Raw genomic sequence first — 23,123 nt, 5'->3', positions numbered from 1 at the left:
TGGGATGAGTCTGACTTCATCTTCCTGTCCCAAATTCCCAAGGAAGAGAAACAGTTAAAAAGAAAAATCACAAATCAGAATTTTGATGTAAAACAGAGTAGGGAGTATGGTCCCAAAATGATGAGGAATTTCTAAAAGACAGATAGCAAACCCCTGTCTACAACGCAGACAGGAGAGGATGGCTGTAAAAGAAGGGAGCAGCCTCAGAAGAGAAAGATCCAGAGCAGGAAGTGGGGCCTGGGACTGGGGGGCCTTTAAGGGAGTGGGAAGTAGTGGTTGTCTGTATTGCTTAAACTTTTACATTTTCCATCCAGCTAGTGTATTCTTATATTACTTGGGTAATTAAAATAAAAAACAAACCAACTTGAACATCTAGATGACTCACTTTTATGTGTATTGTTATCAGTTAGTGGCGCATAATGAGCAATGGTAGTGCTGTCCAGACTCTAGTAGTTTTTGAGATCTCATGACATTGTATTTATTTGTATTTATTAGAACTGACATGTAACTATTCATATGGTTTGGAAGCACTTTAAAAAAAAAATACACTGATTATAATGGAGAATATTTCTTAATCCTGTTCTAGAATCTCACCCTGTCATTGTTTCAGAAATCTGTATTCGGGAATACATATATATATTTAAGCCTTCATGGCTAGAGTCTTGAATGAATGTGTGGTAGCTTTAGTAAGTGGAAAATGATTACAAACTAAAGCTGTGCCCACACTCTCATTGTTGGTATCTTCTTGTTTCTTTTGTTTTCTTTTTTTTCCTCCCTTGTTACAATTTTTCTTAAGTGGTACTATATATATATATATATTTATTTTACGATATAGCTAATTTCTGAAACTGTGTTTTGGCACAATTGCTTGCCAGTGATAGTGTGGAAATTGTGATGAATCTATATAGTTTTTTTTAATTGTAAACTTACATAAAATTACCAGTTTATTAATTTTTAATTGTATAGTTCAGTGGCATTAAGTACATTTACAGTGCTGTGCAACCATTACCACCATCCCTTTCCAGAACTTTTTCCATAGAATCTCTGTAAATTTTATAGGATCTGTTTCTAGGTTGTCTTTTGTCTTCATAGCCATGTGTTTGGCTGCTGATAATGGTTTTGTTTTCATCCTAGGGACTTCTAGTCAGGTTTGTGAGCCTAGGCACACACACTCATATCTGTTAAGTATTTCTCTGAGGATATCTCTCTGAAAAGTTATATCAATCTGCAATCAGAAAGTTTTACTGAATACCTTATGTGTGTACTGTGCTGTACCAACAGTTATAGAGAAAATAAAGGAAAATAATTTTGCATTCCCCAACATTCCCTGGCATTATGGTTAAGCCACATGGAAGACTACTAATCTTCAGTTTTTCTTTCTTTTCTTGCTTCACATTTGTTCTTCAGTCCAGGGAAATCTGGCTTCTATTTCTGTTATTCTAGTAAGTTGGTCCCCAAAGTTGCCGTGATCTGGTTCATTAGATCCAATAGCTACTCTAAATCCCCACCTTCTTTGGTCTGTCCGTAGCACACAGCACTGGTGACTGTTCCTTCTGTTTTGATGCTTATTACTTCCTACCATTTTCTAGTCCCTTTCAGGCCTCTATGCATTTGATACACTGTGTGTACTGCCAGAATGCCCTTCCCAGTTGGCTTCTATCTCAGGAAGCTTTGCTGTCAGGTGAATCCTAACTTTTTCTTTATCTGAGTCATTAATCAAATATTAATAGCATACAGCCCTGTGCTGTGTGCCAGGAGTGTCTCATATAGACGTCATAGCACAGTGGATTTAAAAAAATTTATATGAAATTTTCTGATTTTTATTTAACAGTTTTTTTTTAAGATCTTTATTGGAATATAATTGCTTTAGGGAGATTTCATGCAGTGTCTCCCCTGATTCTCTGGTCCTGCAAGGTACCCCCCACCACTGTCTGCCTCTCTTCCTCTTCCCCTCTCCTCCCTCCCTCCTGCGCCTGTACGACCCACTCAGCCGGAGAGGGCCCCAGAGTATTTAATAGTTTTATTGTGGTATAGTTTGTATATTGAGTTATGGTGTGTTTCTAGAGTGTGCAACCCTCACCACTGTCCAGTTTTAGAACATAGCCATCACCCAGAAAAATTGCTTGTGTCCATCTGCAGTCACTCTTGTTCCCACTCTCACTTAGGTGGCCACTGATCTGCTCTCTGTGGTTTTGCATTTTCCAAAAATCACAAATACATGGAATTATATAATATATGGCCTTTTGTGGTCTGGCTTCTTTCACTTAGAATAATGTTTCTGAGATTGATTTATGTTGTTGCATGTATGCAGTTTGTTGCCTTTTTTTTTTTTGGCTGAGTAATATTCTATTGTATGACTAGAACACATTTTGTCTGTGTACCAGAGGCTGGGCATTTGGGTTGCTTCCAGTTTTTGATTACTATGAATAAGGCTGTTATGAACAATTGTGTACATGTCTTTGTATGGACATATATTATCATTTCTCTTGGAGATATACTTAGGAGTGGAATTGCTGGGTCATTTGATAACTATACTTAACTTTTTAGGTACTAACAGACTGTTTCCCAAAGCAGCTGGACCATTTTACATTCCCACTAGCGGTGTATAAGGATTCACATTTCTCCTCCTTCTCACCAATGCTTGTCATCATCTGTCATTTTGATTACAGGTGTGCTACCAGGTGGGAAGTAGTATTGCATTGTGAGTGATGGTGTCTTTGAAGAACGAAAGTTTTAAATTTTTATTAATTCTAACTTATCAGATTTTTTCTTTTATGGATCAGTCTTCAGGAGACTGACATCTATGGAGTATATCTCTTGAGCTTCCTTGACCTCTACCTCAGTTTGGCTATTTGAAGACATGAGCAGGAGATCAGGCTGTTTATCCCACCTACAGTGTCCTGCCTTGCTGCAGTTCTCCCCGCGGCCACATTCTTCTAGAGCGGTAGTGACTGTTAGGCCACCTGTGCTCTCCAGCTCTCTATGTTCTCACTCTGAGCCCGTTCAGGATGGCGGTGGCCATGGCTTCCCTTTGTTGTTAGTCGCTGGAAACCTTGCCATCCTTTGTTTGTCCTTTAATTCTGCTCACGTGTCTTTGTTATCTTCAGTTAAACATGATTGAGTTCTTTTATCCCTGGTGAATTCTTTTTCTCTTTCTTTCTCTCTTTCTCTCTTTCTTTCTTTTGGGGGGGTATTTATTTATTTGTTTGTTTGTTTGTTTGTTTGACTGTGCCAGGTCTTAGTTGCGTCATGGTGTGGGATCTACTTCCCTGACTAGGGATCGAACCTGGGCCACCTGCATTGAAAGTACATAGTCTTAACTACTGGACCTCCAGGGAAGTCCCTCCTTGGTAAATTCTGACTGACATACTAATTTGGACTGAGAGGTAGGGGTTGGAAAACCATGGCCTATGGGCTAAATCTGGCCCTGTGCGTGTTTCTGTAAATAAAGCTTTATGGAGACACAGCCATGCCCATTTGGTTTTGTATTGTCTAAGGCTACTTTTGTGGTGCAAAGGCAGAGTTGAGTGGTTTTGATAGAGACTATGTTCTGCAAAACCAAAACTATTTATAGTGTGGCCCTTTAAAGAAAAAATTTTCCGACTCCAGTTCTAATGCAAATAAGGTAGCTCGCAGAATCTCCAGAAAGGCCAAAAGATATGGATAACCCAGTAAGGCAAAATGAGGCTGGTATAGAACAAACCTGACTTCCACTGCTGACCATTCCTGGCAATTGTGATGTTTTGGGATAGATCCAGAAGTTCTTCTAGAGCTGTCCTAGAAGAAATGACACCTTTAGTTCCACATTTGTCCGTGAGATGTTATCTGCCTGCAGGGGTCCTGCCTCACGTTTCTCTCACTTCCTTGGGTATGCCTGCTTGGTGGAACCAAGGTCACATATATGTGCCCTGATTGCAGGGGAGTCTGGGAAATGTACTTTTTTGCTTTCTACCCTTGATAGTGGAGGGAAGCAAGATAGAAAGGAGTGTGGGAGTATCATTTAGTGAGCCCACCTGCAGCATCTGCCATGACAAGTAGCAACCAATAGCAGTTCTTTTTCTTTTTAACATTCCAAGTTATGACATTTATTCTTACTTTCCTCTCCCCACCGCCCACAAACCAAACACAAATAAACAACAACAAAAAACCCTAAAAGACGTATGTGTCAGGGAAGCACCCCATGTCAGCGAAGATGGCAAGGGTTAAATCTGTCACAACACCATCGGTGCCTGAAGTAGACAGCAGGACTTACTGATCAGAGGAAGACAGTTGACAGCACTCAACAAAACTAGTAGTAGGAGCAGCATGTGGTGGTCGTAGCATCATGAGTCCCACAGGGGGATGTGATTGGTCTTTTCAGTGGCAGCAGACACAGTGGGTTTTGTCACAGCTAAGGAACCCAGGGCTGTCAAGAACTGTGAAGGGTATGAGACTTTACTTTCAAGCCAACAAGTTAAGTTAGCCTCTCATTGTTTCATGGGTGCTGGTAGACAATGCAAGACTGCTGGGTCACAATGAAGGACAGTTTATTACTCACGGCCACAGCAGGATCAGAGTATCAGCATTTTTTAAAAATATTTTTATTGGAGCATAGTTGATTTGCAGTGTTGTGTTACTTTCAGGTATACAGCAAAGTGCATCAGTTATACATATGCACATATCCACTCTCTTTTTAGATTCTTGTCCCATATAGGCCATTATAGAGTATTGAGTAGAGTTCCCTGTGCTGTACAGTAGGTTCTTATTAGTTATCTATTTTGTATATAGTAGTGTGTGTTGTAGGTCAGCCCCAATCTTCCAATTTATCCCTTCCCCCAGAGTATCAGCTTTTTTACCATGGTTCCTCAAGTCCCTGTTCCCACAGGTGATATGAAGAGGATCAGATGACACCTGCACATGCAGTGGTTTGCATCATAGGACAAGAACCCTGAACCCTAAGCTCAGGGTTCTTCTCATGTAATTAATCTTTTCTAATGGGCTTTTAGCACCCCTGCCTCTTGCTCCAGAGTGAGACACTACCATTTTCTTATAGGGCTGTTGGCTATACAGATACTTTTGCAAATATAGTTTGAAAGAAAAAAAGGCAGTTAGTGCCTTGCTCACATGATGTGAACAAGATGGCTCACAAAATTTTTGCCAACTAGGACGAAGGATTCAGCACCTTTTCGTAGCAAAGCAATAAACAAACTAGTGCCCTTCTCTCAGGAAGCAAGGACATAATAGTCAGTGTGGTTGCTTGTCTGTCTTAGTTGCCAACGTGACTAGTTACAGAAACAGCTCAGGATCAAGGAATGGTTTAGACTTTGCTGTTTGCAGCACTCAGCAAGGATGCTCAGGCCCGTGGTGAACTGCCTCTGCCAAAAGGGTGAGACTACCGATTATTTCCCTAACACTCAGGAGCTCACAGATTGACATGCATGTTCCAGTGAAGTCACTACTTGCATTTCAGTAATCTGCTTCTTCTCATTAGTAACAATTGAGGCATTGTTTGTGGTAGTGATTATATTATATGTTATTACAAGTAATAGATACTGATGTTGCACAACACAGTGTTTCAAATAGGGTGAATTTCAAATATTCTTTTACATAACATCTGGCCATTTTAGGTTAGGGAGGCCAATCTATTTCGAAGGACGTCCGGGGACTCTGGTTCTTGCTGTTTCATTGCTCTGCCATCCTCTAGGGCATGGGTGGTCAAACTTTTCCCGTAAAGGCCCAGATACTGTGTTAGGTTTTGTGGACTATACTACTCACATCTGCCATTGTAGCACAAAAGGAGCCATGGGCAATAAGTAATGAATAAGTATGGCTGTGTTCCAATAAAACTTTTAAGTACAAGAGCAGACATTGGGCTGGGTTTGGCCTTCACTATAGTCTGCTGTCCCCAGCCCTAGGGATTACCTTAGTCTGCACAGTTGAATTTGGTTGTTGCAACATCTGTGTTCTAGGTCAAGGGAAAGAACACGGCCAAAATTCAGGGAAATATGCTTGTTTTTAAGTTGTAGATGATTTGGAAGTTGACCATTTCACTTTCTGATCCCAGTGACACAAACTTATAAGAGCATCTGATAAATTTGATCCTACCGCTGCTGCTTTCTCTGCTGTTGTTGCTCAAGAATTTCTATAGAGAAGACCTTCAGGCAGCACGGGTAGTGGGGACTTTGGGAGCTGGTCTTGGAGTACATAACAGGCTTACTTGCTTGCTTTCTGCCTGCCTCTTTCTTTCTGTCTTTGCCCACCTTCCTCTCTCCCTGCCTCCCTCCCTTCCTTCTTTTCTCTCTCCTCTTTCCTTTCTCTTTTTTTCTTTTTAAATTCTAGCTTGTATTTATTGTGTGTGTGGGAGAAGATGGGCTCTCTCCCTCCCACCATCTCTTGTCTCCTCATACCACTTAGCCCTGCCAGCCACTCACTTGTCAGAAACCTTATCCTGGGAAGGATTTCATCTCTCGCATGTTTTTAGCTCCTTGGTTTCCATAGATTCCTTCCCAAAGGCATTTCTTCAAGTTTTTCTTAAGCTAAAACAACACTCCAAACCCTTTCTCAGCTATCAGTCTGCCGTACCCAACCTTTACAACCAATCATATCAACACCCTTGCCCGTCCATCCAGATGTACCTCCATTTCTTCCCAGCTGTAGCCCACAATCCATTTCACTGTGGTCTTAGCTCACCGACATTGCTTTTGGTAAGGTTTTGCGTCATACTTGGTGTCTCATTCCCTCTTCTCCATCTCTCCTAACTGTCCCTTGATGCTTCTACCAGGGGTCAGTGGTATGAGAATATGGTTCCAGTCATGCTGTTCTGCATTCTTTTGTTCTTTGCCATATCCTCAGAAGTGCATTCCTGCCACACAAAAGCTGAAAAAATTTTGTTTTGGTTCCAGGATTGATTCAGGGTCAATTCCTTTTTGTGATATGAAAACAAGATTGTAGAAAACGGGTTGGGAGTTTTGCATCTGGCAAAAACCTATTCCCTTTTTCCCTATAACTTTTAATTTTTGGTTCTACCACTTTGAAAATTATGTAAATTATAACAGCATAAAAAATAGTAAACTTACTAATTCCTCCATCCAAAAACTAATAGTGAATAATGTGTTATGGTGCTACACATGTAGTTATACCAAACGGCATCAAAGCAAATGTAATATTGACTGACTTAAAAAAAATTATTTTCTAAGGATCAAAATGGCTTTCTGTAAAGCATGTGCCAGAATACTGGTCTGCTGGCATTTGTATAAGTCTCTTTAGGCTTTAGACACTTTGTATTAAATAGAAGAATTATTTTTTTCTTTAGAAATAGGGTTTCTTCTTGTTTGAAAATTATTTTTTTCCCGGTTCTCCAAATTAAGATTGATGCAGTTGGCCTTCCTTTCTTTCACTTTTCAGTCTTTGAGGGTACTTTTTGTTTGTTGGTAATGTTAGAGAATTTGGTTAGATTTGATGGATACTAAAGTCGGACCAGATTGTGTGAGGCATTGCTATAAGTATTATGTCATAATGGTAGTCAACCTGGTGTTTGGTTTGCATTGAAGGATGTCGCAGGAAAACTCAAATATTCATGGACATGGTAGATAGTGCCCATGTGACTGCAGATCTTGTTGAGTGACAGGTTTCAAAAAAAATCTAGCATGAGAAAACATCTTTAAAGCTGCTTGTCTTCCTTATCTTTCTCAGTTTCTACTCATTTAGAAGGTATTCAAAAACTTCCCCTCAGATCTGGTCTAGCTTACTTTTTAACTAAGGCACAACCTATTTGATAAGGTTAGGGACCAAGCAGGTATGTCCAAGTGTTTAAATTCATTAAACAGAAAGTCAGTAAGGAAGGTGATTTTTTTTCAGTCCTGTAAATTGAAAAGATAGATCATTATTTGGAAAATAAAAGGCTGATACAAGTAATTTTCCTCTATTTAAAGAATAAAAAATCTTCCAAATATAAAACTAAATGCTTGAGGAAGAAACTAATAATCTTTAAAACCCCTATTGGAAACTTTTCTATTGGAAAAGTTTGTGAAGACTAACTCCTTTACTTAGTATTACTACTTAAAATCTTCTGTTTTTCTGTTTGAAACTTGTAGTCAGCAATATCCTGGTTAATTGATTAGTGCAGTTTAAGCTTTACATGATTGTTATATTTTCCTTTTACTATTGAAATATATAGAAAAGGAATTTATATTTTTCAAGATATTGACATTTTTGAGACATACATACATTGTCAGTGTAGGTGATGAAAAGTCATTCTCCAGAAGAGCACTGCTTGAATGCAGTTTGTTATGTATTACTAAGCCAGAGAAGTCACCTCAGTCATTTAGAACAATAGTAACAACAAAATTGAAACTGAGCTTCAAAAGTTTTTTAAACTATCTTGATTGACTCAGAAGTATCTCCTTGGGAATCATGTTAGTAGAAGGTTCTAGTTTTTTCTCTCAAATGGCTTTGCTGAGCATTTTTGCTAGTACTGACCTTGTGCTAGACTGTGGGCTTGACATGCTAATAAATGCTTCTACCCTAAAGTAAAGTTTGTTCCTGAGAAACAGAAGAAAAGAAACCAACCAACCTTTTAGAAACAGCATGTTTTGCCTTTCTTTGTAAAGTCCCTAAGCAGTTTTGACCTGCTTTTGATGTATTTATTTGAATGTATATTCAAACAATATTAATGATCTGCTAAAGTGTTAGGCTCTGAGCTAGCTTCTCAGTATGTTTACAAAGAGTTTGTGATAACATAGGAAAAATGTCTATTATAATGATGGTTAAAAAACAAAAGGATGCAAAATTATATATGCAGTTTGATTACAAAAGTATATTTAGAGAAAAGACTGGAAGTAAATAAGTCAAAATATTATTAGGATTCCTCTCCTTTTTAACTTTTTCATGTATGTTTATTATAGAAAATTTGGACACATGGATGAGTGTGTATATGTTTTAATTCCCTCCAGTCAAAATGACATTACTGGGCAGAATGTGATTAAATGCCAAAATCTGTACCCAGTACTTTGGAGTTCAGATTAAAGGAGCTTCATCTGAAGACCCACTGGTAGAAGTGAGACTTTAAATGCATCTTTAATAATAGGTAGTACCTGGAGGGAAATAAAATATACAGAATAAGTGTGGATTTAACTTTAAAAACTTAATCCCCACCTGATTAATGCATTCTTTTTAAAGGATTGTTCAGTATTCAGTTTCTTTGTTATAGAAAATACCCACAATCACAATTACAAGATTGCTCATATTAGGGACTGAACTGGGCAGAGGGCAATAGAAGAGGGGGTGTTCTGGTCTGAGGGGAGAAGAGCAGCATGAAGTTGGGAATAAGCAAGGCATAAAGGAGAGCCTTGCTTTGAGCATGGCAATATTTAGGATCCTTTTGCGAGCCTGACTGCCTTTCTGTGGAGGTTATCAAAGAAATTAAACTGTATGGTTTTGAGTATTTTATATTGATCTATAAATCCCTTGGGTAGCAGGTATCTTTAACCTTTCAATACACAATATAATTTTTTACTTAGTTTGAAAATATTTATTGAATAAAGAGAACTCTGAGCTTTCTAAAAGATGATTTTTTTTTTGGATAGACCTCATTTAAAGCAAAGTGCTTCTTAAGAAACTACGTTACAGCTGAAGAATATAACTTGGCAATGCTCGAGAGTATTTTCTACCTTAGACTTTTTGGAGGAGGGTCATACATGTGCAGGTATATGAATGTGTTCCAGTTTTTGTCTGCCTTGTAAAATAAATTTAAATGGAGTTCCTTAAACTGGAAAACCGTTGGGAAAAGATGTTTCAAAATATATGAATCCCTTTCATCATTTTAAAGGAATAGATTTCTTTTAGAAGTAAGCAACTTACTTTATTCTGTATTGAGTGCCTAACCTTTCTTAAGCAAACATAGATTTGAAACATTGTGGAGTAAATAGTTTTAAAAATGGAGCATATATTCCTAAATTTGGAGTTGATTTTGAAATTAATGCACATATTGGTTCTTTTAGGAATAAAGGTTAAAATAAGGATCAAATGTGAGAGTATTTAAATGATGCTCAAGATTTTCTGGCTCATGTGTAGTGATATCGAACTCTTTAGTTCTGGGCTTTAATTTGTGCCTGGTGCTGACCTGATGCTGTGCAGGGACACTCACTGCATCCCTTCATTCAGTTTCTCTAATTATCCCCACTTCCTGGGGAGCTTGCTTAGAACTGGGCATGAGTGCTTGTTATTAAAGTATTGGGCTACCCTGGCTATATATAACAGGGTAGTTTTTGATATAAGATTTATGTATAGATGAACTGAATAGGAGGCTAAAGTTGTTTGCTGTGATTTTACTCAATCAAATTGGTAGGAAATATTATGGAAATTATTTGGTTAGACAGTGGATTAGGCTTGTAATAAAGGAAATCATGATTAATATAGTTCCTGAGCTTGTTACATTGTAATTTCTTAGTGCATATTCAGAAAGACATCTGACTACATAAATGATATGTGAAACATTCAGATTGGCAATTTTGTGTATACTTGCAGATGAAGATAGTTGTTTTTGCTGGGATGATCTGTTCATGCAAAGATTTGTCTCTTCAGGTTCATGTGAAAATGGCGGATGAGGCGGTCTGTGTTGGCCCCGCTCCCACCAGTAAAAGCTACCTCAACATGGATGCCATCATGGAAGCCATTAAGAAAACCGGGGCCCAAGCTGTGAGTCTGAATGAATCTATCTACTGCAGCTGTTTCATATGTAGTGAGCAGAACGCTAGAGTTTGTATTTAAAAAAAAAAATAAGAAAGAATGATTGAAAATGCTGTTGCAGTTCATGTCACATGAGTTAAATGTGGCCGAATTCGCTACTGGAAATCAAAGGCTTTGTAGCATCTGGCAGTGTTGGTCGCTGATCCTGCAGGTGGCTGCTGGATTCAGCTTTCACACCAGGGAGCAGTTTCAGTTCATTTCCAAATTTGCTAGGAAAAAAAAAAAAAGAAATCCCAATTAGTTTTGAGTATTAACCCTTTCAGTGTAATGAGTATTAAAAAATCTGTATTATAAACAGGATCTAAAAGACCCTGTTTTAAATTCTATTTTAATCATTTAAAAATTATGTATGCCTCTATACTTCCAGAAATAAAAATGATGTAATTGGTAATTATTTTAGTTTGATACTATCAATGGAACATGTGTAATTTACATGGAGAAATCAGTAATTCTCCCCACCCCCCCAATTCTGTTTGAATGGAGTGGAATCCAAGGAAAAATCTGGTTTCTGACATCAGGCATAGTGTTTTGTTATTGTTGTTGCTGTGTTTGTGTGTGTGTTTCACAGAACTAATTACATATAATGTTAAAAAACTATGCAGAGTTATCTCTAAAATTGTACGGGAGCAGCCAACACCAGCAGTTAGCCTGGAGTGCTTCAATTAGTGTTCACATTTCTTTTGAAAAATGTTTTAGTAAGATGCATGTTTAAATACAAAACTGAATTCATGAGCCCATATTACAGATGTTACAGTTTGAGTTAATGAAGGTAAAACTCTTTTAACCTTTTAACTATAGATTGTCAGAATACAGTCTTTAGTTGAATGTTTATATAAAATGAAAATGGAGTGAAACTCTTTTCCTGTGATGCAGTAGTGTAAATTATTCTGTACTATGTTCATAAAGCTTAGTCTAGCATTTCAAAAATCTCAAATGTGTCGATACTTCTAGATTAGATTATGATATTGGCTTGTTTAGAAATTTGACCTACAGCAGAATTATTTTCCTAGAAATATATTCAATACTGACTGATAACAGGGTGGCTCAACTTATGTTTGGTCAGAAGTTACTTGGTTAGAACACGATGGTAGGATTTAGATTGTTGCATTGTGGCCTGTGAAAGAGGACAGCGTGAAGTGGTTGTGACTGGCTGAGGGGGATGAGGAGGGAAAGAAGAGTGGATATTAGAAGAAAAATAAATTCATAGTATGATGAAAATGTAAAACCAAGCTGTGATTATAGTTAGGTTTGACAAAAACTGTTCATTGGGTAGTGGCTGAGTATGTTAATATTGTCAGGAATAAAATATGTTCATTGGCATAGTAACCAGGGTTTTGGAAAGTAGCAGTTCCTCGTACTGTAAAGAAAGGTGAATTAAGAGTTTTTCATCCATCTTGTGAAAGGTTTCCTTTACCATAATTCTTTGATCCACCAGCTGTTAGAAAATTCTCCAAACTTGTGGCCAAAGTTAGTCTCAGAAAAAGTGGGGAGAGTTTGGGTTGGGAGAGTTGAGTTGGGTTGTCTACCTGTACAGCGTAGCCAAGTGCAGGTAGACAGGAAGGTATGTAGGTAAGACAGCCCCGGTTGTGGTTAGGACAGAGGTAGCGTGCTGCCAGTGAGTATAAAGTAGGTGATTTCTTGGTATTTGGGTTTGAACTCAGAAATTGAGTTAGAGCTGATTAGCATGGTAGAGGAGTCTGTAACCTTGCTCAAGAGCTCTTGAACAGTAAATGCACTAATGCTCTCTCTGTTTTGCTTATTATAAAGGTTTTGCAAATTGATAAAACTGAAAGTGCTTTTTGTTTTCATTTCTAAGGTACATCCAGGTTATGGATTTCTTTCAGAAAACAAAGAATTTGCCAAATGTTTGGTAAGTTTGTAAAAAACCAGAAGCTGTTAACTTACATTTCAGAAAGCAGTGTAATGGTGCTGCTTTTGTGAACGTAGGTAGTGATGAGTTACAGACTTTTCATTGACTCAGTGATTCTTTGAAAATAGTTTTGGAAAAGTGAAGACTTTTATTCTGTACCCTAATTCTTGATTTGGAGAGTAAAAACGGAAAAGCTGTAAAAATGTTGCAGAAAACCGATCCTACGAGAAACCAAGCACCACACTCAGAGAGTTGGAGAACTCAGGTTTATTTCGCCGGTGGACCCAGACGAGCTAACGCTCCAAAATTCTGGGCCCTGTTACAAACTAGGTTTCCCTTTTTATAGATCAAACTAGGTCATGCAGCCACAGTTGGCATTAACTGATTGGATTACACAGTTCTCATGTACTACAGGTAAACTACAGTGACTATACAGCGAGGCACGTTAATTACTATGAGTAGTATTTTCTTTAATCCCAGCAGAATGGGTACAAAACATTCAAGCAGAACAAGCACACACACACACAAATCAGACTATTTTGATCATTTTCCCAGTTTCGACTGATTACAAATCACTTTGTAAGAATCGTTTCTACACACTCTACACATTCATTAATGATTAACTAAGCCTGCTCAGCAACCTTTAGACTATGGATTTCAAATCTTCCTCATCAAAATCACCATTAGACCTAATGAATGATACCTAGTTTATTACATGTTGTGTGGACTTTGACTTTTAAAATTAAACATTTCAGACTTTTAGCTAAATATGTCAGGGAGTCCAGTGATTTATTAATTTTTATACCGTGAGTAAGGAATGTGAAGCCAGAAGTAAGATTCTGTTTTTTCCCTTTTATTGCACATTGTGGCATTTAAGATCAAATCTTACTACTGCCTCTCTTTTGGGAATTTTTTTTTTTTCCTTTTATGATCTGAGTATCCTTCTGGTATCACCATCTGACTAGGTGTGTGAACCTGTATTTGCTGTTAAACTGATTTTTCAAGTGTATTTATAACTACATTCAAGATAGTACTGAAACCTTAGTTTTTAGGTACGAAAATATGGTATTGAATGATGTTTCCAAAAGCTCATGAAATCAGTTACCTCAGGTATTGTCAACTTAATATTTTAATATTATACTTTGTTTTTGTGATATGCTTATATCTTGTTCTTCCATGAATTCAAAATTATTTATGAATGCAATTACCATTTTCAAGATGAAATTTTCACTTAAAATTCATAAATTTAATTTGGACAATCCTTAAGATCATAGAATTCTAGCTCAGAATGACCTGTTTTAACCAATTTATTTTATAGGTTAAAAACTAAGGCCAAAAGATTGAACTAAGGCCTAAAGAAGTTGTGACTTAAAGTCACACAGGTGGCTAGTAGTAACAAATGTCTGGAGAGGGCACATTAGATGTAAGTATCCAAAGGTCCAGATTTTCCAGATTTTGTGCAGTATTTGCACGTTTTCCTGTTTATACCCCTTTTTATTGTCTTCCTGTTTGAAATTTTGGATCAGGTTCTGTCATTATGAAAGAAAATGATTCGAATATAATACATTTTAAATGTATTTGTACAATGTAATATATTTAAGTTTGTATAGATGAGGAATCTCTACACTAGGTCCACGGGCCAAATGCAGCTGCCGCCTGCTTTGTAAATTAAGTTTTATTGGCACACAGCTGTGCTCGTTCACTTACCTGTTGTCTGTGGCTGCTTTTGCTCTAGGAGAGCAGAGTTGCATAGCTGTAGCAGAGACCGAATGGCCTGTAAATAAATATTTATATTTATAGAAAAAGTTTGCCGGCTCCTGGTATAGATGAATATCTGAGTCCAAGAGAAGGGAAATGATATGGCCAATATATTTATTCATGCATTTATTTACTTATTAAGAAGGGCTTATTTGATATCTGTGTTCAAGGTGTTTGGGAAGGACACAGATGAATCAGATGTGTGTTCTGCCCATGAGGAGCTCACAGTCATGTTGTGGAAAATAAGTCAAGTATACACATGACTTCAGGGAAGAAAATATTATGAAGAAGTTCAAATTCTCCGTAAATGAAGATAAGATTGTGCTATCAGGGGTTTCACGTTAGAGAAGAGAGTGTAGAATATATGACTACCATCCTTCCTCATTTATTTTGTTAATTTTATCTCCTCCATTTTCCTTTATCACTGCTATGCCTTTGCTAAGCCAGACTGCATGCTATGCCCAAATGTGGCTGGTTCTCTCCTGTTGCATCATTTTCATCCCTCTCTTCAGTGGTCACTCCTGTTGCCTCGTCCCACATTTCCAACTACTGTCTATCCTTAAAGGCATAGTTCATGTTACCCTACCAGGATGGTTTTCCATGTTCTTCTGATGAGAAGAAATCTTTTTCTTCTGTCTTCTAGAGCATTTAAATTTTGAGGGGGCATTTCTTATTTGGTATACCACCTTCCGTATTATGTTAAAATTGTTTCTATATATTAATCTCTTAAGAGAGTCTCATTCTTTCCCTTTTGTTTTATATCCTAGTAATTTCTATGTAGTAAGTTCAATGAATGTCATGGAAAGAGCAAGTAAATATTATTAGATTAAGAATTATAGAATAATAACCTGCAAGAAAACTTTCCTCCTGTCACAAAAGGGACTGTTTTGTAACTAGAAAGCGGTATTGCCATATGTTTTTGTTCACCATGAAAATATGTACCTGGTGATAACTAACCCTCTCTTTTTGTGCATCATGACAAGATTCTTATTTGGGATATAGTTTTCCTAGCATTAAAACTTTTCCCATTGGAGTTTGCCATTTAAAATGCTCCTTTTGGAATTGCTGACTGCAGCTGGTGAGTTCCCTAAAAATAACACAGGGAAGTAAAATAGCTTACAGATTTTGTTACTCATATCAACATTGTTTGTGTGATTGGTGACAAACCCTTGAACCACTGAAATTTGTTAGATGTTATCTCAAACTGGATATGTTCTTAGAATCCTAGCAAGAGAGACTAGCAGAACACAGAGGAGAATTTTTTTTTAAGTTTAATACTGTGGAGTTCCTCTTACTGTAATGCTGTAACTTATGTTTAAAATTTAATCAAATGTGGAGGTTTTTTTCCTCCATTAATTTCTGTGTTTTTTAATTGCTGTTCAAAGATCAGCATAATATTTACCCTGTTTATAGAAAAACTATTTCTGCTTTATCATCTGATATATTGTTTTTAGTTAACAGCTTCGAATAAAATGATTTCTTAAATTTTTTTCCTGAATTTATGCTGTTTATTTGCTTTAGAAAGTACCATAAACCAGATGTTAAAAGCATTCTAAACCTTATACACTGGGGGGGACTCGAGGGGGGGGAGTCAAGGAAGGGAGGGAATACGGGGATATGTGTATAAAAACAGATGATTGAACCTGGTGTACCCCCCCCAAAAAAAAAAAAAAAAAAAAACCTTATACATTTTCGTGAAAGCCTAATTATTCTTTATGCTTAATTTACACAAAGTGAGATCAGATTGTATAGAATCTCTACTGTACATGATTTAAACAAAATCATGTCTTGTTTGTTTTTGCTTAAATAATTAATGGAAAATACAAAGCTACAAATAATCCTCATAAAGAATAGCTATTTTCAGTAATTTTAATGTGCTGAGCAAACATGTTATTTCCAAACTGTTTTTCATTCTGTATTTCCCCTCTGGGCTCCTTGTATTCTGAGCACTAAAGGAACAGTGGTAGAAGGCTGTGAGGACTGTTAGGATTAAGAAAAGAAATTCTTTTGGAGTTTAGGAAAGAGCTTTGAAAAGTGAAACTATCTGCCCGTGGAAAAAGTGGTTTAAAGATTAAATGAGACTTAAAGAGGTTTCATAGTGTTCAGTTATCTTTCTGGTTTTTATGTATGTATTTTTTCATGTTATCACATCATATTTTAATGCAGCGCAGCATTGTAAATTACAATAATTACCTCTATGAGAAATTTATGTTAGATTTAATAATTTGTATTTCACGTATAGGTCTTATCCATGTATATAGAAGAGATATGTGTATGTGCATATAGACAGTGTGTTCTATTCAGAATGCTCAGCGTTGAGGCTGGAGAAGGAAACGGTGGGAAGCAGTTGAGGTCTGGTGATGGTATTTTTTATTTCCTTTTGTTGGAGACTTTTTAGCAAGGTAAGGAATGTAACTATTTCAAAAACAAAAATGACGTAGTTTTTTTTATGCACTGGATTAACCAAACATTTAAAAAATAGCTATAACACCCAGTGTAGGCAAGTGTACAGGAAGTGCCTTGTTCTTGAGAGTGTAAATTATTTCAGCCCCCTTTTCTCTTTCTTTTTTTTTTGTTCCAGAAATTTGCCAGTATTACCAAAATTTTAAACGTATATATTCTTTGACTCAACAATTCCACTCCTAAGAATTTCACCTACAAAGATATACTTTAAAAACTTTCATTGTAAGGTTGTTTGTAATAGCAAAATTTGGAAATAGCTCAAGTTTTTTTCATCTTGAAAATGAGGAGAATGATACCTACCCTGTAGGGTTGTTGTAAAGGTTAGAAACAACGTGTATAAAGAACTTAGCACAAAGTCTGGCATTGCCAGGCAAATCACCTTATCCTTATAGGTGTTAGTTAATTATTATTACTTTAGTAAATGTGGAGAACTGTTGAAGAGATTTTTTGTTTTTTGTTTTTTTCCAGAATGAGATAGTTAAAATTAGCATTTTTTGGAAATTGATAGCTTTCATGTGTATTTTGTGAGTTTAAATTTTTTTCCTGTTGCAGTTAATAATTCGATAATATTATTATTTGTATACACACATGCATGATACTATAGTTTACAAAATACTTGGACATTATGATTTCATTTAATTTATGCAACGGTTTAACAAAAAGAAAACTGAGACTCATGTGCAATGACTTGCCAACAATCACTATATACTGGTAAGTAACAGAATCAGGACTTGACCTAGGTTGGCTGACAGAGCACTTAAAAAAAATACTGCACACTGATGCGCTTAGTTGGAAAGAGTGAGAAACCAAACAGTGAAGACCAAATAACGGTAGGGAACTTAGCCAAAACCCACAGAAATCTGTTCCCCCAGTTTATCATAACAGAGACAGCACACGATCAGATTGTGTAGATAGACACGATCAGATTGTGTAGATAGACACGATCAGATTGTGTAGATAGACATTTGAAGAAAGTCTTTTGCTAGGTCATTGGTTTTCAGTTGTGAGGTTGTAAACAGTGGTGTGTTACAGTTGTAAAATGTGTAAGTACTTGACAACTGATACTAAAATTATGAAGTTTACCAGTGATTTTATTTAACAATATTTTTGTTCTTAAAATAGTTTAGAGTGAATTTAAAATGATCTATATGATACCCTATTTATTCACTCATATTTGAAAAAAAATTTTTTTCTTAGTAGAAAAAAAATTTTTTTCTTAGTAGAAAAAAAATGGAGTGGCATAGACCTTGCAAACCCAAAGTTGTTTATAACTCTTATCTACATAGACTGTGATCTGGGTAGCTCATGGAAGTATATTTTGTGTGTGACTTATGTATGTCGTGGCTTAAGAAAGGTTAATACTACACTGTATTGTGTAGACATCTGGTTTTAACCACATATATATTCTTATCATTAACCTTATTAGAATTTACATTTTGGACACAGGTCTTTGAGTTTATTATATTAAAATGAAAAAATTTTGAGAATGTAAAATCTTAAGAAACTTAAGTCATGTATATACCTTGAAAAATAAGATTTCTTTCATCTGTGAACCTCTGTCCCCAGCCCCCAGTTTAAATCCCTAGAGGCTACCACTGCTACCAAATTTATATTCTTCTGGAGTGCATGCACGTGTGTGTGTTTGCTTGCAAGAATTTGTTATAGATTTGTTACATAGGGTATTCTTATTTGCTGAAATAGGATTTTGTTTGTTTATAAGAAGAGAAGTGCAACAGAGCTTTTCTTCTGTTCCCTCACCCAGGCTCTTAAAAGTATATGTGGAACACCTGCCTGCAGATACACTTGCAACATTCTTATTTAATCTTTATCTGTGGTGTATTATGATTTATAGAAGAGAGAACAATCTCAGAATAAGTGCCTTCCCCAATGTCACATAGCTAGAAAATGAGTGTATAGTTTGTTACAGAAGTCTGACTATAAATCCCACGCTCAGTAAATGTTCTGAACTGCTTCTAACATGACTTGGAACTAGACTGAACTGTTAATGTTTTGTTTTGTTTATAATTAATAACTTTGGCTGGCACCTATTTTTATTGTTGGTGGAAGCTGTTCACTTTCTGTTCCCTTTTTCCACCTCATTGGTGTACCGTGCTTAAGTTTAAAAACAGATTATTTCTTCTTTTTTTCTGGTCTTGTGATTTTGGATGCCAGTCTAAGTAACTGTTTTCCCTTGGATTTGCTGACTTTATAGGTAAAGTATTTGAGTGAGCTGGTAGAGCTACAGAATAGTCACTGATGCTTTTTTCCTCTCCGAGATATTCTTGTGTTGAATTAATGGTGTCTCCCTGAATTTAGAGGAGAAATTTGGTGACTCTATCCTTTTGAAAATAATTTTGTAATATGTTTTAAATTGTGACTTTATGTCGTGTTCAAAAGGCTTAATGAATACCTATGAAACAAGCTTCATAAAACCCTTATAACAGAATGTCCTTTGGGATGTTTGAGAACATGTTGGATCAGAGTTCAGCTTCTAGAATATTTGTTGAAGAATTTGAAGATGTTGCTGAGTAGAAATGCCCTAAAGTTGGATACCTGAAAAGGAAAAATCTATTTTCAGGGAGCCTTTAAGGATGTAGATGGATAAGGCAAATACATTTAGAGTTGTGGGGTTTGGCGGGTGATTTCAATAGGAAGGTTAAGAATCTGGGATTTGATGAGGCTGGGATTTTCTGCCCTTTGCTTAAGGTTAAAACAGTTTGAATTTTATACTTGAGCTTTCCTTCTCCCTCTCCTTTCTGTCCCCTTGCAGTTATTAGCACAGTCTGGAGTCAGAGTTAAATTCTTGCTCTGCCACTTCGTAGCCCTGTGATCTTGGACTAATTGCTTAATGTTTGGCTCTAAAGACTCTCAAGTGTCTTATGCTTACTGTTGGCAGGATTTGTTTTTCTCCGTCTGACTCTTTATGTTGAAAACATGTCTCCTGTAGCCAGCATGTAGTCACGTCATACTTTTTTAATCATTCCGATAACCTGTATTTTTTAATTGGAGTATTTGGTCTTTTAAACTTCTTGCTTTGCCTTAGTTCATTTTCATTAATAACAGCTTTTTTTGAAATACAGTTTACATCGTAACACTACCCCTTTTATAATGTAAAAGTCAGTGATTTTTTTTGTATATTCACCGAATTATGTAACTGTCACCACTATGCAATTTCAGTAGAATCTATTAGCATTGAATAAATCACTGCTGTGACCTGACTTATGTCTACCATTTCTTTGTTTTCTAGTTGTCTCCTCTTTTCTCCTTCTGCTTTCCTTTCCTGTCTTCCTTGGGTTATTTTAATTTTTGGAATTCCATTTAAATTTATCTACTGGATCTATTATATTTTTTAGTGGGTTTCCTAGGGATTACAATATATATCCTTAACTTTGTGTGGTCTCCTTAGACTTAGTATTATACCATTTTGTGTACAATGTAGAAATTTTGCAGTTACATAGCCCACATTCCCTCCCTCTCCATCTCCATCCTCCATGTTAGGAGTTGTCTTATGTATTTCATCTGCATATATTATAAATTACATGGGAAAATGTCATAATTTTTCTTTTAAACATATTTGAAGTGAGTTAAGACATTTCCTTTATTAATGACCCAAATATCATTCAGTTGCTATTAATATTGATTTTTATTCTGGTCTATTTTTAGGTTATGTAGAAGAATTATTTTTTTAAGTTTATTTTCATTATGTTTAAATGTGGTAAATCATACATTACATAAAATTTTCCCTTTTAACTATCTTTAAGTATGCAGTTCAGTGGCATTAAGTACATTTATTGATTCAGTGTGTAACTGTCACTATTATTCATCTCCAGAATTCTTTCATCATCCAGAACTGAAACTCTGTACCCATTAAATAGTAACATTCTGTTTCCCCTACCCCCACCTCCTGGTAATGTCTATTGTACTTTCTGTCTCTGTATTTAACTACTCTGGGTAACTCATGAGTGGAATTATATAATATTTGTCCTTTTGTGATTGATTTATTTCACTTAACATAATGTCCTCAAACTCCACCCATGTTGTAGCATATGTCAGAATTTTCTTCCTTTTTAAGGCTGAATAATAGCCTGCTATATGGATGGATCACATTTTGTTCATCCATCATCTGTTGATTGTTACGCAACTTGTACACAAGTAGAAGGTGGAAATTATGCTTTTTAATTCTTCTGTATCACTCAAGAACCTCAGTACATGTTTGTTAACTACTCATTAGATGAGAGAAGTTGCTGAATTAAAATTCGGAATTCTGGAAATATATGTAGAAAGGACACTTTGAGAAGCCTCTCTGTTTTAATGTTGTAATGCTATTTTTAACTTATAGTAACTTTGTGATCTCTTAATACTTATTTTTATCCATTTATTTGTATGTAACTCCTATGCTTAGAATTTAGTAGGAAAGATTTTTGTTGTTCTAATGAAGGTGATAGATTGAGGATTTTGTTGGATTAGATGAAGTAATATCAGTTATCATGGTTACATATAGTTAATGATTCTTACTGCTCCAGATACATTCTAAAATTATGCTTTTAAGTTCATGCTATCTAAAATGCACAAAGAGGCAAAAATAATGAGATGATTGCTGGGGCTTTGTTTTTGGACTGGACCTTATCTAAAGATATTGTTACAAAGTTTCTGAGGTACCATATTGAATACAATATGTGATATGCTAATTTGCATAAGCAGAGAGTATTCCTTTCTTGTGTATGTGTATTTCCCAACATACTTAGGGCATATTTGCTGATGTGAGCATTTTCTTAGCTTTTTATTCAGTCCTTCACATAGTAGTTGGTTGTTGAATATAGTTAAGAGAATAACACATCATTAGATAAAAATTGTTACATTTCTTAACCATTATACTTTATTTATAAGGAAATGTTTTGATAGTAAATGATAGAGATGCTGTTGTTAAATAAAATGCCACAATTTATATAAAATACTTTGAGTATATAGACAGAATGAGTTATGTATTTATATGTTACATATAAAATGTCAGTATATTTCACTAGGGTATCATGTATTAGCTCAGTGTTTGACATTATTAATTTTATAATGGCATGATATTTAGAAGGCTAATTTGGTTACGGTATTGCTGAAATACAAATTTAATATCAGTTTTAAAATAATTGTTGAATCTGGGTGATGAATAACTGGGAATTTATTATACCATTCTGTCTACTTTTGCTTATATTTGAAACTTTTCATTTAAAAAAAATCTATAAATGGAAATACATTAAGTCCAGAAGAAATTTTTTTTTTCTAATCTTATATTGTTCTGAGAGGCTGGAATATCATACAATATGTAGTGGGTTCAGTGTTAACTTGATTGTCTTGGAGAACATATTAAACATGGAAGACATTAAAGTTCTTTTTCACATGCAGTATGAGGGGATTTCAGCCTTTGTCGTTGGAATGTTCCTTTGTTACCAAAATGTCTGCTTTTAGTCTTCTTCATCACTTAAACTTGATATTTTCATGACCAGGAGAAGTAGAACAATGTTTTGTCTTTATCCTTTAATAGATTAGACTGATAGATTAGACAGTAAATTAAAGTGAAAGTATGGTATCTAAAAACATTGTTTTTCCAGCTCGTCTTGGTTTATCTTCTGTTGGCTCAAGCATGGCCACCACAAAGAGTTATAATAAGGAAGTATCCTTCTTGTGTATAAACTGGTTATTAGACTACAGAGGAGATATAAAAGGAAACTCCCTCCTGTGTAATATGTTACAAAACAGAAAAATCCACTTGTTAAAAGGGCTTAATCTAGAGCAATAAAAAGTAACTTTTATTATTCCAGGTATCACATTAAAGTAGTTATGCTTCATGTCTTATGATGATAGGCTACTTCTGCTAAGACTGTTACATAGGACTGCATTTCTCAAAGAGCTTTTGCTACGCTCAGTTCTTAGGATGTGTGCTTGGATTAAAGTAGTCAAAGAAAATTATCTCCAAGACAGGTTAATTGCCCAAAGAAATAATCACATTTTTATTCACTGTGTTTTGTTTATAATAGAAGAAGAATTTGAGAAGTTAAGTCCTTACTTTGTCATATTACTTCATTAGACCGTTAATTTCCTGCTCTCACAGAATATCCGTTAACACTTGGCACAGTTTGGAAAAATGATGTAGTACAGTAGGATGAGCAGCTTTCATTGATGGCATGTATGATTTCTGATTTTAAGGAACCAAACAGGTGAACTCAAGTGGGTTTACCTAGTAAGCATAAGAATCTGTGTGGTTTATTTTCAGATAGGTTACAAAAATTGAAGAGAGACCATTATTTCATTTATG

The 23,123-nt window shown here is 35.8% G+C and overlaps 1 protein-coding gene across 3 annotated transcripts in view; it reads left to right on the top strand.

Moving 5' to 3' along the window:
- PCCA (propionyl-CoA carboxylase subunit alpha) overlaps positions 1 to 23,123 on the top strand; it is a 383,508-nt gene that overhangs the window by 51,338 nt on the left and 309,047 nt on the right. For all 3 annotated transcript variants that reach the window (XR_009049065.1, XM_057707846.1, XM_057707845.1), the window contains exons 5-6: positions 10,561 to 10,674; positions 12,542 to 12,595. Coding sequence is in view for 2 of the 3 variants with exons in the window: in XM_057707846.1 (XP_057563829.1) it covers positions 10,561 to 10,674; positions 12,542 to 12,595 (168 nt within the window). In the remaining variant the exon portion in view is untranslated. The remainder of the gene's footprint in view (positions 1 to 10,560; positions 10,675 to 12,541; positions 12,596 to 23,123) is intronic.

This window comes from Hippopotamus amphibius, chromosome 14 (genome assembly GCF_030028045.1).
Source record: "Hippopotamus amphibius kiboko isolate mHipAmp2 chromosome 14, mHipAmp2.hap2, whole genome shotgun sequence".
Classification (NCBI taxonomy): Eukaryota; Metazoa; Chordata; class Mammalia; order Artiodactyla; family Hippopotamidae; genus Hippopotamus; species Hippopotamus amphibius.
This window is presented reverse-complemented; position numbering and strand designations above follow the sequence as displayed.